Below are 14,651 nucleotides of genomic sequence, written 5' to 3' on the forward strand. Positions count from 1 at the left end.
CTTATCGCGTGTCTACTTTTGGGGTGTGTCCTGCATTTCGAAGCATGTGGGTAAGGGCCCACCAACTGGGCCAAACCCTGTCTCCCAGGTTCGTCCTGTTTCTCTCAGCTGAAATTATTATGGCTGACTCATGAGTGCCTGGGAATGCAAAAAGGTACTAAGAGTGACAACAACCAGAGCAGCTATGCCATTAAACATTCTGCTCGAAACTTCTTTGGGGGAAAACTGGGTGTCCTTTTTTTTTTTTCTCTTTTAACATTTATAGGCGATGTGGAATACGTAAGAAGTGAGAGATACAGCAATTAAGAACCTGATTTGGGGACCAGACTGCTAGCGTTTCAATCTCAGCTTTCCTACTGGCTGGGTGTGTGACCCTGTTTCTTAAAATCTGTGTTCTACAGGCCCTCCCTGGTGGCACAGCGGGTTAAAGCACAGCACTGAGAAGCTAAAGCCACTTCTGCATGAGTTCGATCCCCGCCTGCCCCCGGAGGTGACCACATGGTGCGGCAGACCTCTCCTGACCCGCCCGCTGCTCCCCTCAGCAGTGTGCTTTCGTCAGTCATACTCCTCTGCTCCCCACTCTGTCTATGGTGAAGCCTCTCACTGCCCCTGAGCCTCTGGCCTGTACCCCAGTTCTGTACAAATAAATAAAATCTTTTAAAAAAAAAATCTGTGTTCTACAATAGGATAATAGTATTTACTCCTTAAGAGTTGTAATGCGAGGGATCAAGTAAGTTAAATTCTGGGGAAAAAAAAATGCTTGGAATACTGCCTGACATACTTCGAACACAGTGAAATGTTTTTTAAATAAGAGTATGATTTTTTACTTAAAAGTCCTTTCTGGGCCCTCCTGGTGGTGCAGTGGGTTAAGGTGCAGCACTGCAAGGGAGCTGCAGTTGCCTCAATGCAAGTTCGATCCCCAGCACCGGAGGTGACCCACATGGTGTGGCAGATGTCTTCTGTCTTGCCTGCTGCTCCCCTCAGCAGTGTGCTTCGTCAATCTGCCTGTCTGCTCCCCACTCTATCTCTGGTGAATCCTCTCACCGCCCCTGTACCTGTGGCCTATATCCCAGTTCTATATGCAAAAATAAATAAATCTTTAAAAAAAAGCAAAGACTTCCAATTAAAGATGAAACTTAAAAAAAAAAAATCCTTTGTAATATTACTTCCAAAGACCTCTTTGACCTTCATGAAAGAAAAAAAGATTTATGGACATTACCTGAGAACTGTCATTTAAATAGAAATATTTAAGGTAAAACTCTTTTATATGAGTCTTCACGTTCCAAGTCTGTCAAATTTATATCAAACCTTCAACTAGATTGCAAAGTGATTTGTATAAAAAATAGATGACCACAAAAGATTATCAAATGAATACTTTATTAGAGTCATAACACTTATAAAATAAATTTCTTTTCATCATGGAGTTCCCAGATTTTAAAACCAGTCATTTTCTCATCTTTACAACTCAGATATATAAAGAAGTTCTTAAATGCTGTATTTTTTGTTCAAGTGCTTTGTCATTCTACTCACAAATCTAGAACATGATTAATCTACAGACGTAAGTATTCACAGTAGATGAGTGTTACACTTGGTTCTTACTGATCTAGAAGCAACCCATGTGTGAAAGCGCCATACAAAGCATTTTCGTGAAGTCATTTAATTTAATGCCACCAAGCATGGACCTGTTATACCTTGGAAACAAAAATAAAATCTCACAGCTAAATCTAGCAGACTAACTTTAAACAATTCCCACTAGAATATATATCTTTATGGCACATATATATGACTTTGTAATATACAGTTCATAATACAGGTTTAAGTGTGGCAGCTAGAGCTAGAAAAACTAAGGAAGTAGGATAGTATAGAAAATATAGGACATATGTATAAAGTCATAAGTCTGATTTTCTCAAGCCACATATTAAAACATATTTTTTAATCTTCATAATTATATCACAAACTATTCTTTGTTTTTTTCTTTTTAGGGGGTTGATACATAAATAGCATCAGATCACTGCACCTTGATTACAATGGCCATTCTTAAGTGTTCTATGTTCCATAAAATCTAATAGCCCAACTTATACATGGCTCAGGGGATGATTCAGCCAAAAAGCAAAGATCTGGAAGTACAAAGTGGCCAAAAGCCCCTCTCCCCAGAGGCTGCCCTTTTTGGAGGCCTGGACAGTGTCGAGGCAGTGGGACTCTAACTCTACCTTGTTCTCCCACTCAAGTCATTCTGGCTCTGTTCCACAGCCAGGATCTCCACAGGGGCTAAATTATGGCATCGTCTCCTGTGTTATTCAGCTAGACAGAGTTTTTGTGATAGAGGTTGTTTCAAAACTGCTTTTGTGTTTATTACCCAAGCAAAACAGCATGGATGTCGGTGGTTATCAAAATATGTAAGACTTTACAACTTTAAGTTAAATTTAATATTCTATTCAAATTTAACTCAAACATCAATGCACAATAACTAGCAGTATAGGTTAATTCTGCAGAGAGCTCTATTCGGTAGAACTTCAAATATCCACACACAAATATTCTGTATTCATGCACAGGGCAAACAATTGTATTCGGAAACACAAATCAATCCAAAGTAAGACATAAGTCACCAAATACCAGTTCCTGCAGTGGTTAACGGTGTCTGGGGACCTCATTTTAATGCCAACTAAGAGATTTGCTCACTTGTTCGGGGACCCTCTTTTTGATTAATCAACAAGGGTTCACTTCAGAAATTACTTTTTCCTATACTCAAATCTCTGCTTGAGTTAGCTTGAAAAAGCATATACCCCTTCAAGGATAAGTATTTGACCATTAACACAAAGGCAAAGTGAGTATTGCATAATGAGACTAAATATTATGTGTCTTATCTAAGTATCTTCATGTCTTTCAGGATAGTCTGATAGTATACAGAGCACAAAAGTAAAGTTTTACACCAGAAGTCAGCAAACTATAGCACACAGCTCCTAGGCCGAATTCAGCCTCGGGCATGTTTTTGTGAAGTTTATTGGCATCTAGCCACACACTTTCATTTATGTATTGTCCATAGCTGCTTTCAGGTAATAAAAGCAGAGCCGAATAGCTGTGATAGCGACTGTATGGTCTGCTATGTCTAAAATATTTGCCTCTGAAACTTTATAGAAAAAGTGTCAACCTTGTTTTACACTAAAGGACTGAATCCATCAAGAAACCTAGTTGAAATATTTTTTTTTTTCTTTTCAGGAATTCTAGGTACCTACTAAAAGTAAGGTTCAGCTGTCTTAGCAACTATAGAAAAAGATACACCTTTCTCATGAGCAATACCTATATATTAGATATTTTATCAATGTTAATGGAAGGATGCAAAATTACAGGTTTTTTCTCTGTTCTACATCATAATAAAATAAAAATTCCATTCACAAAATGAACACAAACTTTTACTTAAGATTCCCTCTCTATCCTGAACAATTCACTTTTGGGATGTTGTTCTCTCTGGGTGAAAGGTATCCCGAGTGATATCCCGAGTGACTGGACGATGCTATGAGTAGACCAAAAAAGATGAACACAGGCAGTTTCTAAGGAGTGTTACGGTCGCCATCTTCGTAAGGCCAAACCCAGACTGCAACCATAACAAGCTGTCGTCACAAAGGTAAAAATCTAAGAGAAAAGAAACAAGAATTTATAAAATATTTATAACACAGACTTTCAGAAATCACTTGTCCTCAGGAACCATTCCCTAATGATAAAGAAACTTCAATGCTTCTGAAAATGTTTGTATTTCTCTCTCTCTCTTTTTTTTTTTTTACTGTTTTAAGCCTTCAGACGATTACTTCTTTTTGCAAACATTCTTGCCCTACTAATTTTCTCATATGTGGATGGTCTTCTGCAGAACATTTGTTCACATACTGGACTCATTTGCTATGTATTCAAATTTTCATTTTATGGTGTATAGTGATTTTATAGCCCCCCCCCCAAAAAAAGGCAACTATTGAGGAAATACCAAATCATTCATTTAACAATGGAAAGTGGTTTGAGCTGAACCAGAAAAACACACAGAAGTGAATCAGGTAGGCATAGAAAATGGACCGTAAATCTGTGCCTACCTCTGAATTACTGTCCTTTGTAGTCAAGCAATGATTTCTTTAGCACTTATATGCACTTCATTACGCCTGTTCTATCTAGACATATAGTAGATATTTCCCTCACCCTTTTGGGGTTTATGATCCATAGAAAACTATAAGCAATTTAATATGATAAAACATGATTTATTACAGGGATCATTTACCAGGATCAAACCTTAATTCTAAGAAGGAATATCACAGTTGAAGTACCATTTCCTTTCCTTCCCTTCCCACACTTCTATTAGTTATCTCTTTGATAGATCTCTTTTAGTGAAATGGAATTTTCCTTTCTGGAATATTGAAATAAAAAGTAAGGGGCTGCATATAATGTCACAATTGCATGGCTCATACATTTAAGAATGTTAGAAACTAGTGACATAGTGGAGAACATGCATAACATGGGACTTAATATATAGGACATGAAGTATTTAGAGATTTATTTACTAAAGCTATTTCACTTAGGGGGAGAGAGAAAGAAGGGTAATAGGACGAAGTCACAGAAGAGAAACCATGACAAGAACCCCATGACAGAGAACACTGAAGACTGCGCTCTTACGGCAAAGACTGTGAGTGAGAATCAATGACATCTACCATCCATCATCAAGAACTCGAGCACCCACTATTCTTATGAACATAGGCTCGTAAGACAACTACAGATAAATCTATCTGGGACTAAAAAGGTCAAGAGAGGCAATAAGAACCTAACCTGTACCACTGAAAAGGAGGGAATGGCAGAAGAAAAGGAAAATCCACTAGGAACTGATGGCAAAAAGGAAGGACACTTGGAATTTGCAAAACTCTTGTAACCAGTGTCTTTTAATTGTGATTTTCTGAACACCAGCATTCTCTGAAAGTATCTCAGAGGTGGCTAGAGGCAGCCTCAGGAGAAGGGAACATGGACATCATTCAAAGTTCCCTTCTGCTACTACAACTAGGGCATCTGTGCTTTTACCATCCATATTTATTGAGTTTTAAGTAAACTTCCATGAAGTTTAATTTCTTAAAAAAGTAAGCATAAGAACTGCTGAACTAGAGTATACCCTTTAAAAGCTAGAAACAAGCCTCTTTCTTTTGCAACCCATCTTCAGTTTAATTTACTGTAGTTACTCAATGAACTGACAAATCGTAGCATTACTAGAAAACTCATCATGGTAGGTCTTGGAATCGTCTCTCCATTAGCCTTTGAAACTCAGACTCTAGACTGTATTATCTAAAGTGACATAACAATTATATACCTGGGGCTATTTAAATTTCAGATTAGATTGGTTAAAGTAAATAACATTAACAATCCAGTTCTTTAATTATGCTAGTTACATTTCATGGATTAACAGCCACATGTGGCTGGTGACCACTATATTGGGAGAATGCATATCTAGAATATTTCTATCCTTTGAGAAAGTTCTATTGGCTAGCATGCTTTGGACAAGTTCTAATGACTATTACCTGGCTGTTTATGTGGTATCTCCACAAAATAGTACATTAGGGTATCTACTTTGCTGTGTACTCATATTAAATATCAAGGCATTTCAGGGAATAGTGCGAACTTCTGACATCTGAACTCAAACAATATCCACCCAGAGTGCATTTCAGTTGTCTCTTAGCTATTGCAATGGCTTGCACCTTTACCGCCCCCACTCAGACTTTCCTCCATGGCGGCAACTGTGCTTTATTCAACAACGGACCCTAATACACAGCAACTTACTTGTCATATAGTAGGTATTTATTGAATTAAACTAAATTGCAAGTAGGTGTTTAAAACCAAAAAACAAATTTATCTTATCATATCTGAAGGTCCAAGAAGTAAAAAGCACAATTAATTCCTTTTATAAAGTAGGCTTTGCTCCGAGTCTAACCACTATCACTGACTAGCTATAGTCTGCTATGAATGCCAAGCTCAGTTTCATCATCCACTACACTACAGTCATTAATGCCAGTACTTTGCTCATGCAGATAAACAGTTATTAAAGGCTTAATGCTAATAGTTATTGTTAAAGAAAAATACTGATGCCTGAGGAATTTCTAGAAGACCTTGGCAGTGGAGGGGAAGCACTAATCAACTTACTGCTCAGATACTCACTGTGGCAGCCACATTTATGTTATACTGGTTGTTATTCAGGAGCGGCTGCAGAATCTCGGTTGTATTGCAATGCAGATTGTGCAGGGATGTGGCTGCTGCTTCCAGTAAAAAGGCTCCAAAGTAAAAAACAAACACTGTAAAATGGTAGACAAAATCCTGAAAAGGGAGGGAGGAAAGGAAAGGCATTTACAGTGAAAACTGGTGCCAGTGTCCTCTGTTCTTAAAGTTAGAACCTTTAGTCAAACAATCTTTAACTGTGTTCACCATTTATTTTGGCTGCTTTAGCAATGTCAAGTCACTAGACCACAAATAAAGTCAAGTGACTCACTGTAACTGGCACAGAGACACACCTTCTGTTGTATCACATTTTATAAGATACATAACTTCAGTTAAGCTTATAATGTCAGAGAGGTGACTATTCATTAACATAAAAGGGAATAATATATGCTATCTTTAAATTTCAGGTAAAGTAGCATGTAATTGTTATTACAGTTTAAATATATATAAACAGATTAAGGAATTTATATTTGAGCAATTATTATTTATATTCATTAAGTCATTATCCCATAGGCTGAAAGATACAGAAGACCTCTTCAATCAAAAACCTAAATGACATAGCACTAGAGTAGGAATGTTCCGGGTCATGGTTATGCCACAAACTATTCATTCTAGAAGCTGCTGGCCCAATGGGGTGGCTGGCTGCAGACACAGCTTGGGGACCCCACTCTCAGGCTCTTTGGCCTGCTGCAGGACATATACTGATACTTTGGTGCTTGGAAACTTGAATCCTGCGTTGTGTGGGGCATGCATGAGAAGAGCTTCCATGACAATCACTCATTGGTTTAGAAGACGCAGACACACACTCTAAGGCCACGGTTCGCCACTGTTAGCATGCAGCAGAATTACAGCCGCCGCCCGGGCTCCCCCTCCAGTTTCTGATTCAGGTCTGAAACCTAGGAGTCTGCATTTCTATCAGGTTCTCAGGTGATGCGGAGGCTGCTGGTCAGGGATTACCCTTTGTGAAGCTCCTGACCTGAGCTTGGCCCTGCTCTGTGAGCGTCAGCTGTCTGCGTTTTCTTCACCTACCTTGCCCTTCCGCTAGTCTTACCAAAGTGCACCCTGCCTAGGTGCTGTGAACTAGTCTTCTTTTCCTCAGGCAACCTCAGCCTCAAGCAGAACTTGAGTTTCTTCAGAACATGTGACCATCCTCCACATTTTTATCTCCAGCGCATGGTTCTCTTTTCCATTCATTGTCAAATGCTCACTAATTAGTTAACAACAAGCTATATTGTCTACCAGTTTACAAACAGCAGCATGGAAGCAAGACCACAGCCACTTTGACATTTAACTTTTCCATCTGTAAATATGAGGACAGTATTGCTTGTCTCCCATAAAGAAATGATGTAAGGGTCAAATGAACAAATGTATGGGCAGAAAATACAGCTTAGAACATTAAGACGTTATGTGATGTCAAAATGGGCAAATGATCCCGTGTGTCTCAGCAACAATTTTGGAGGATAAAGGGAAATGTGCTTAATTTACAGGACTTTCTTTTTGGCATGCCTACTTGACTGAAATCGATCTTTCTGTAAAACCCTGCCCTTCCTCCACAGACGGGGGAAGTAAGCATGGCATCGCCTATTGAGGATTAGGCAACCTGGTATTTTCTCTCCACAAAAGCCAATGAAGAAAAGTCATTCTAAAACTCAAATCTGCTTCTATCCCCTAAATTACACTGGGGAAAATTTTCAGCATTTAATATATTATATATTCTACATTTATCTCACCACTCACATCATGTCCAGAAAGCATGGGAAAAATACTGAAAAACACCACGAATGTTAGCTTAATTTCTCAATCAATGAACACTGGAAGCTATAAATGTTTCAGTCAGTCTTCCAAAATAAACACTTCTAGAAAGTAAATTCTTTATCAAAATGCCTCTTTCTTCATGGTGCACAGGTTGACAGTGAACTATTGGCACAGGGAAGAACAATTTTTTGCCTACAGATTATCAAAGCAGCAAAAAAGTCTGTCACCATTTGGGGGCCACTCTATGATATGTGTGACTCACTGACTTTTTTTTTTTTTTTTTTTGCTGAATATGTAAGATATAGTACACACGTTGTCATGTATAACCATGTGATGAAAAGTGACTGCTCCTGTAAGCAGTTCCAGAAGTGAGGGGAAAAGAATCCTTCCTTAAAATGAAAGAGTCCAGCAAACTCTTTGAGGGCGAGAGCTGACTCTTAGGAAGCATACCACCACTTGGCAAGACAATGCTCTCGGTCAACCATTGTTACGTGTGTTCTTACCATTTTCCCTCGGTAAAAGTGACTACTTCAGCTAAAAAAAAAGGTGACCTATGGAACAGCCTGCTAGTTCTTTCCAATTTCATAAGTTGGTTTAATTTAAAAAATCATTTTACAATTTGAACAGTAGATACAATGATACTGGAGAAATATTTAAACATCGGTGAGGTAGGTTATCAAACAATTAGAAAGCATGTTGGCCACAGCAGGCTTCTGGGGAGTCACTACTTTCGATATTAATCCTTCAGTGGCTAGGCTGTTAGGAGATTCAGAAGCCTGAGGCAGGGCCAGGGAGTGATGGGGGTCAGCACAGCTGGGGAGAGAGAGCACAGGCCGGGGAAATAGCTGTGTGTCACTAGGACTGACGTTCCAGTGGGGCAATACTGGCATTCACTGGCTAAATAGTCTTTGAACCTGATACTAAAAGAGCCCAGTGGCTCTTATCAACATGACAGATAGATTCATCCGCATGCTGTTCTGGGCAAGCCAGGCATTCAGAAATAGGACACAAAGCGTCTACCTGTAACAAAATTAGGGACCTGTGATTTACATCATCTGACCAATTATTAAAAACAGCTGCCCATCACTCATGAAAAAGCAAAGCAAAAATGTCAGAACACACCACTTCAGTCACCTAAGAAACAGGACTGTCAGAGTTTCATATTGCAAGCCTCAGCGTGTTTAGTGGATTATGCTTATTGTCACTATTAGTCAGACAAAGAGAGCACTTTATAAACATTCATTCGGTTATCCTTAACAGCAACCCGTGAGTTAGGTGTTGTTACTAGCATTTTATAGAGGAAGAATTTGGAACTCATAAAGGGATAATATTTTGCCCAGGCTCGAGAGCGACTGAGTCTAAGTCTGTGCAAGACCATAAGCTTCCTGCTCCCCAAATGCCCACAAACCCAGGCCGTTGCTTTCTGGTGGGCTGACTTGGGAGCCATATTCCCTGGGTTCTACTGGATTACACCAGATGACAGTTCTCGTTACACTCTGTAAGCAAAGGAACACACATTTCTCTTGAATATTTCTCCTAAAACAGACAATGAAATGTCATCATCTAGGCACAGCTTGGCGCTATGACATGTGTGGGTCCACACCGCCACCAGAAAAGAACATAGAATAAGCAAGGACCGTGAACACTCCATCTCCCAGCATACAGAAAGATGTCTATGCGCTCCTGCTCACTCTTAAGTGTGCAGCAGCATTGTCTAGTAAAGCAAGGTATGTTCCTTAATTAAAAAGATATTTTACAGGCAAGGTATTTACTTCTTAGAACCTTGAGCTCTCCTTGCCCTGAGAAAGGGGTGGGGGAGTCAGAAAGTGCTAAGATTCATCTGAGCTGTTGGTCAATTGGAGCCATTGCTGTACCTGTGATAACAGTCAAAATCACCTATGCACCATGCATAAAGGGAGAAACAAGAGGGTCTCTGATCAAGAGTTCATTTCTAGAAGTGTTTGTTGTAGAATACTGACTAATGTATACATAGCTTCTAGTTTCATTTATCATAAGGTTAAACCAATATTCGTGGTCGTTGTCTTCAATATTTTTCACAAGCTTGATAGGTTTGAAATGAAGGAGAGGATAAAAGCACAATATTGAATAGTATATATTGAATACTAAAGATGTACCCCACCGTAATTTGGGGAGAAGAGCTGATCTGTGTTTCAAAATTATTTTTCTTTATTGGTTTTCCTGTGGGAAGGAAATTGCAGCAAGTTGCCTACCTTTCAACAGGAGATGCCATCCATACTTATTTCTCCTTTTATGGTCATAGGCTTTGGGCAAAAATGTTCTGAAATGTTCTGTAGGTGAGGTATGCCTATCCTTGAGAGGAATATATACATGAAGTCTAACTGACTGAAGGTCTGATTTAATTTTTTAAGTGTTATTTATTTATGCATATAAGAGCTGGGGTGTAGGCCAGAGGTGCTTGGGGTGAGAAGATTCACCAGAGACAGAGTAGGGGACAGGCAGACCAACTGAAATACACTAGTGAGGGAAACAGCAACTGCACCATGTGGGTTACCTCCCTGGTCAGGGGTTGGACTCGTGCTGCAGTGTCTGTGGATAGCTTCATACTGCTGAGACTTAACCCCTTGTGCCAACAGGGAGGGTTTCGTTTAAATTTCTTTTTTAATGATTTATTTATTTATTTGTGCATACAGAACCGGGGTACAGGTCAGAGGGGCAGGAGCAGTGAGAGGCTTCACCAGAGACAGAGTGGGGAGCAGAACAGGCAGACTGATGAAGTTCACTGCTGAGGGGAGCAGTGGGCGGGTCGGGAGAGGTCTGTTGTGCCATGCAGATCACCTCCTGGGCGGGCCAGGGATTGTACTGGAACTGAAGCGGCTGTTGCTTGCTCACAGTGCTGCATCCTTACCCACTGCACCACTAAGGAGGGACCTGGGCTTAAATTTCTAACCATCAAAATGTGATGGAGATCTAGTGGGCGTCTTCACAAGTTTCACTAAAGCTCTGTGCACATGGAATGAAATCTGTACTCATTAAGCCATTGGGAGCTAGTCCCCGAGGATAAATAAACACAAGCATTAGAAGCCCCTATATGACAGGGGGAGAGCAAGCTGGCCCAACTTCTTAATAACATATTTAAAAAAACTGAGCTGACCATAGATTTATTTCTTAAAATTTAGCAAGTGGGGAGTCAAAAACATAAAACACTCCCTTTTCTGCATCTATAAACATATATACTTAAGTAGACCAATTACTTATCTTTTTTCTTTAAAAGAATATATGTACTTAAATATCTGGAGGAGGAACCAATGGAAATTTCCAAATGTTGTCACAGCACCCATCTCCCACAGGCATCGGCTCAAAAGTTCAGTAACTGGCCCTCCCTGGTGGCGCAGCGGGTTAAAGCACTGCACCAAGAAGCTAAAGCCACTTCCGCATGAGTTCGATCCCCGCCTGCCCCGGAGGTGACCACATGGCGCGGCAGACCTCTCCTGACCCGCCCGCTGCTCCCCTCAGCAGTGTACTTCATCGATCTGCCTGTTCTGCTCCCCACTCTGTCTCTGGTGAATCCTCTGACCCTCATCTCTGGCCTGTATCCCAGTTCTGTATGAATAAATAAATAAATCTTAAAAAAAAAAAATCAGTAACTGTAACGTAACTCATCTGCTGTACCAAATGGGTGAAGGCCATCTAACCAGCACAGGGACTTCCTGAGGGGGGCCCTGCCATGCTGCAGCCAGGGCCATGGGCTCCCAGAACAGCCTAGGGAATGACATTCCCGCTGCACTAGGGGCAACAGCCAGGCCGGGAACCACACACATCAGGACAGAATGAGGTCGGTATGTGTTTCTCTCATTCTCCTGAAACAGACTTAAAAGTCCCTCACCAAGAAGTTCCAGTTGGCATCGATCTGGGTCACCACACCGGAGAGGAACACCACCAGGAAGAGGAGGGAGAAGACAAAGGCCGTGACGGACACGAACATCACCCATCCTTGCAGCAGAGGTAGAGGGACTTTGGAGGAGGCGACCAGGATCCAGACGAGGCCCCCGAAAAGCTGGAAGGCAGAGAGAACCAGGGTAATTCGTCTGTAACAAAAGTGGGGGTACCGGCATTCCCCGGGGACCGTGCACCTCTCTGCATCCCAGCCTGTCTTCCTGCTCCGGTCCTGCGTGTGCTGCCTGGCCCAGGCACAAGGCCGAGCTTCAGATGGAAAACCTGGGTTGCCTGACCAGCCATTTCCACATCTGCCTCAGTGTGGATGCTCTTCCTCCTCACAGTCATGTTCACTGACCATCTGAAGGCTCCTCCCTTTGTCTTGCAGCCTGTAGCCACTGGCAACTCTGAGCATTTTCCTTTTTGGTCAACTGTTTTCCCAAATTCATCTGCCCATAGTCGTCATGGCTTCTCCTTGCTGTCATTCTTCAAACCACTGAACACTGCCTTCTGCTCTAGCCACTGATCAGGGCTGCTCAGCAAAGGTCAGCCACAGCTTTCTGACTTGTCACTTTTAAAAAAAGATTTATTGTTATTTATTTATGCATGCAAGAACTGGGGTGTGGGCCAGATGTGGGGAGGAGGGACAACAGGATTCACCAGAGACAGAGTGGGAATGAAATAGGATTGACAGAAATACACTGCTGAGGGGAGCAGCGGACAAGACAGGAGAGGTCTGCTGCATCGAACTCGTGCTGCAGTGGCTGGCTACTGGGAGTGCTGAGACTTAACCCCTTGAGCACCAGGGAGGACTTCTAACTTATCACTTCTACTGCCACGTCCTTACCATGACCTCTGTGCACACGGGTTATCGCTTCTCTGCTCACACAATGACAGTGGTCCCAACACTGTCACACCCTAGGTGTGCAGTGGCCACACATCCTCACTTGTGTAAACCACACTCTGTGACATCTGCATGATGCCAAAACTACCTAAAGCACCGCCTAGGACATCCCTGTAATTAAGCCACACACAACTATAGACACAAGTACGGTTGTTAAGTGCTGTACATGATGTCAACAACATCTGTCTGTGCTGGGCCTGGGAATAGGTACTTTCGATATTCATGATCTAACATTCAATAAGTATCCACTGTGTTCAGCACAGTGCCAGGAGCTACGCTTGGTTCCACCAGCACAGAACTCACAGTCTCTTACAGGAAAGAGAGGAAACAAGTGGTTAAATGCTGCTCCACCCACGCACAGCTAGGCAACTGAGGGTATGGCAAGTCCCCACAGGGAGGCTCGCCATCCAGATTTCAGACATCAGGAAATACTCCCAGGAAGCAGCAGGTCAAGGGATAAGGCTGGAGGCTCAGGGGTGAGGCGGCTGCAGCACAGAAGGGGAGACTGGCTGTGATCTGGTGGGTGCCGAGGGGCTGCTAGAGGAGAGGGGCAGAGTTCAGCGTGTTAGAGCAGAGGAGGGGAAAGGCCAGTGAGGCAAGCTGGGGACTGTGCTGGAGAACAGGCGGAAGGTCCTGAGGTCAGATCGATGAGCTGAACCTCCTCCAAGGGCAGGGAGGCCAAAGGTCGGCTTGAGTGGGACGGACACGTTCAGATTCGAATTTAGAAGTTTCTCTCTGGTTCGTGTGTGAGGATGGGTTTCAGAGGAAAAGACGTGACAGAGCTCTGTCTTTGGGTTCGTTTTTTTATTATTATTATTTTATAATAGTTTATTTTTACATCATTTTGTGCATTTTTCCAACTCAGTTGCAATCCCCTTGGGCTTCCCATCACCATATCACCCATGTGTCATCACCATAGTCCAGGGCATTTCCCTCCCCCCACTGTTTTTGATCCCATTCCCCAATCCACCCCCACAATAGGTTAGTTTTGTTTTTTTTTTTTTTTTTAAAGATTTATTCACTATTCACACAGAAATGGAGTATAAGCCAGAGGCATAGGGGTGGTGAGAGGCTTCACCAGAGACAGAGTGGGGAGCAGAACAGGCAGACTGATGAAGTTCACTGCTGAGGGGAGCAGTGGGCGGGTCGGGAGAGGTCTGTTGTGCCATGCAGATCACCTCCTGGGCGGGCCAGGGATTGTACTGGAACTGAAGCGGCTGTTGCTTGCTCACAGTGCTGCATCCTTACCCACTGCACCACTAAGGAGGGACCTGGGCTTAAATTTCTAACCATCAAAATGTGATGGAGATCTAGTGGGCGTCTTCACAAGTTTCACTAAAGCTCTGTGCACATGGAATGAAATCTGTACTCATTAAGCCATTGGGAGCTAGTCCCCGAGGATAAATAAACACAAGCATTAGAAGCCCCTATATGACAGGGGGAGAGCAAGCTGGCCCAACTTCTTAATAACATATTTAAAAAAACTGAGCTGACCATAGATTTATTTCTTAAAATTTAGCAAGTGGGGAGTCAAAAACATAAAACACTCCCTTTTCTGCATCTATAAACATATATACTTAAGTAGACCAATTACTTATCTTTTTTCTTTAAAAGAATATATGTACTTAAATATCTGGAGGAGGAACCAATGGAAATTTCCAAATGTTGTCACAGCACCCATCTCCCACAGGCATCGGCTCAAAAGTTCAGTAACTGGCCCTCCCTGGTGGCGCAGCGGGTTAAAGCACTGCACCAAGAAGCTAAAGCCACTTCCGCATGAGTTCGATCCCCGCCTGCCCCGGAGGTGACCACATGGCGCGGCAGACCTCTCCTGACCCGCCCGCTGCTC

General features: G+C 42.1%; 1 protein-coding gene across 1 annotated transcript in view; it reads right to left on the minus strand.

Moving 5' to 3' along the window:
• Positions 1–1,392: 1,392 nt before the first annotated feature.
• The window catches only part of MAL2 (mal, T-cell differentiation protein 2), a gene marked incomplete at its 5' end in the record, with an annotated part of 25,338 nt that continues 12,079 nt past the window's right edge, over positions 1,393–14,651 (minus strand). Inside the window, 4 exon segments of the mRNA XM_004679998.2 lie at positions 1,393–3,585; positions 3,588–3,630; positions 6,172–6,327; positions 11,849–12,019. Of these exon segments, the coding sequence (XP_004680055.1) occupies positions 3,512–3,585; positions 3,588–3,630; positions 6,172–6,327; positions 11,849–12,019 (444 nt within the window).

The sequence above is a fragment of the Condylura cristata genome, unplaced genomic scaffold (genome assembly GCF_000260355.1).
Source record: "Condylura cristata isolate star-nosed mole 26May11 unplaced genomic scaffold, ConCri1.0 scaffold00009, whole genome shotgun sequence".
NCBI classification, from domain to species: domain Eukaryota; kingdom Metazoa; phylum Chordata; class Mammalia; order Eulipotyphla; family Talpidae; genus Condylura; species Condylura cristata.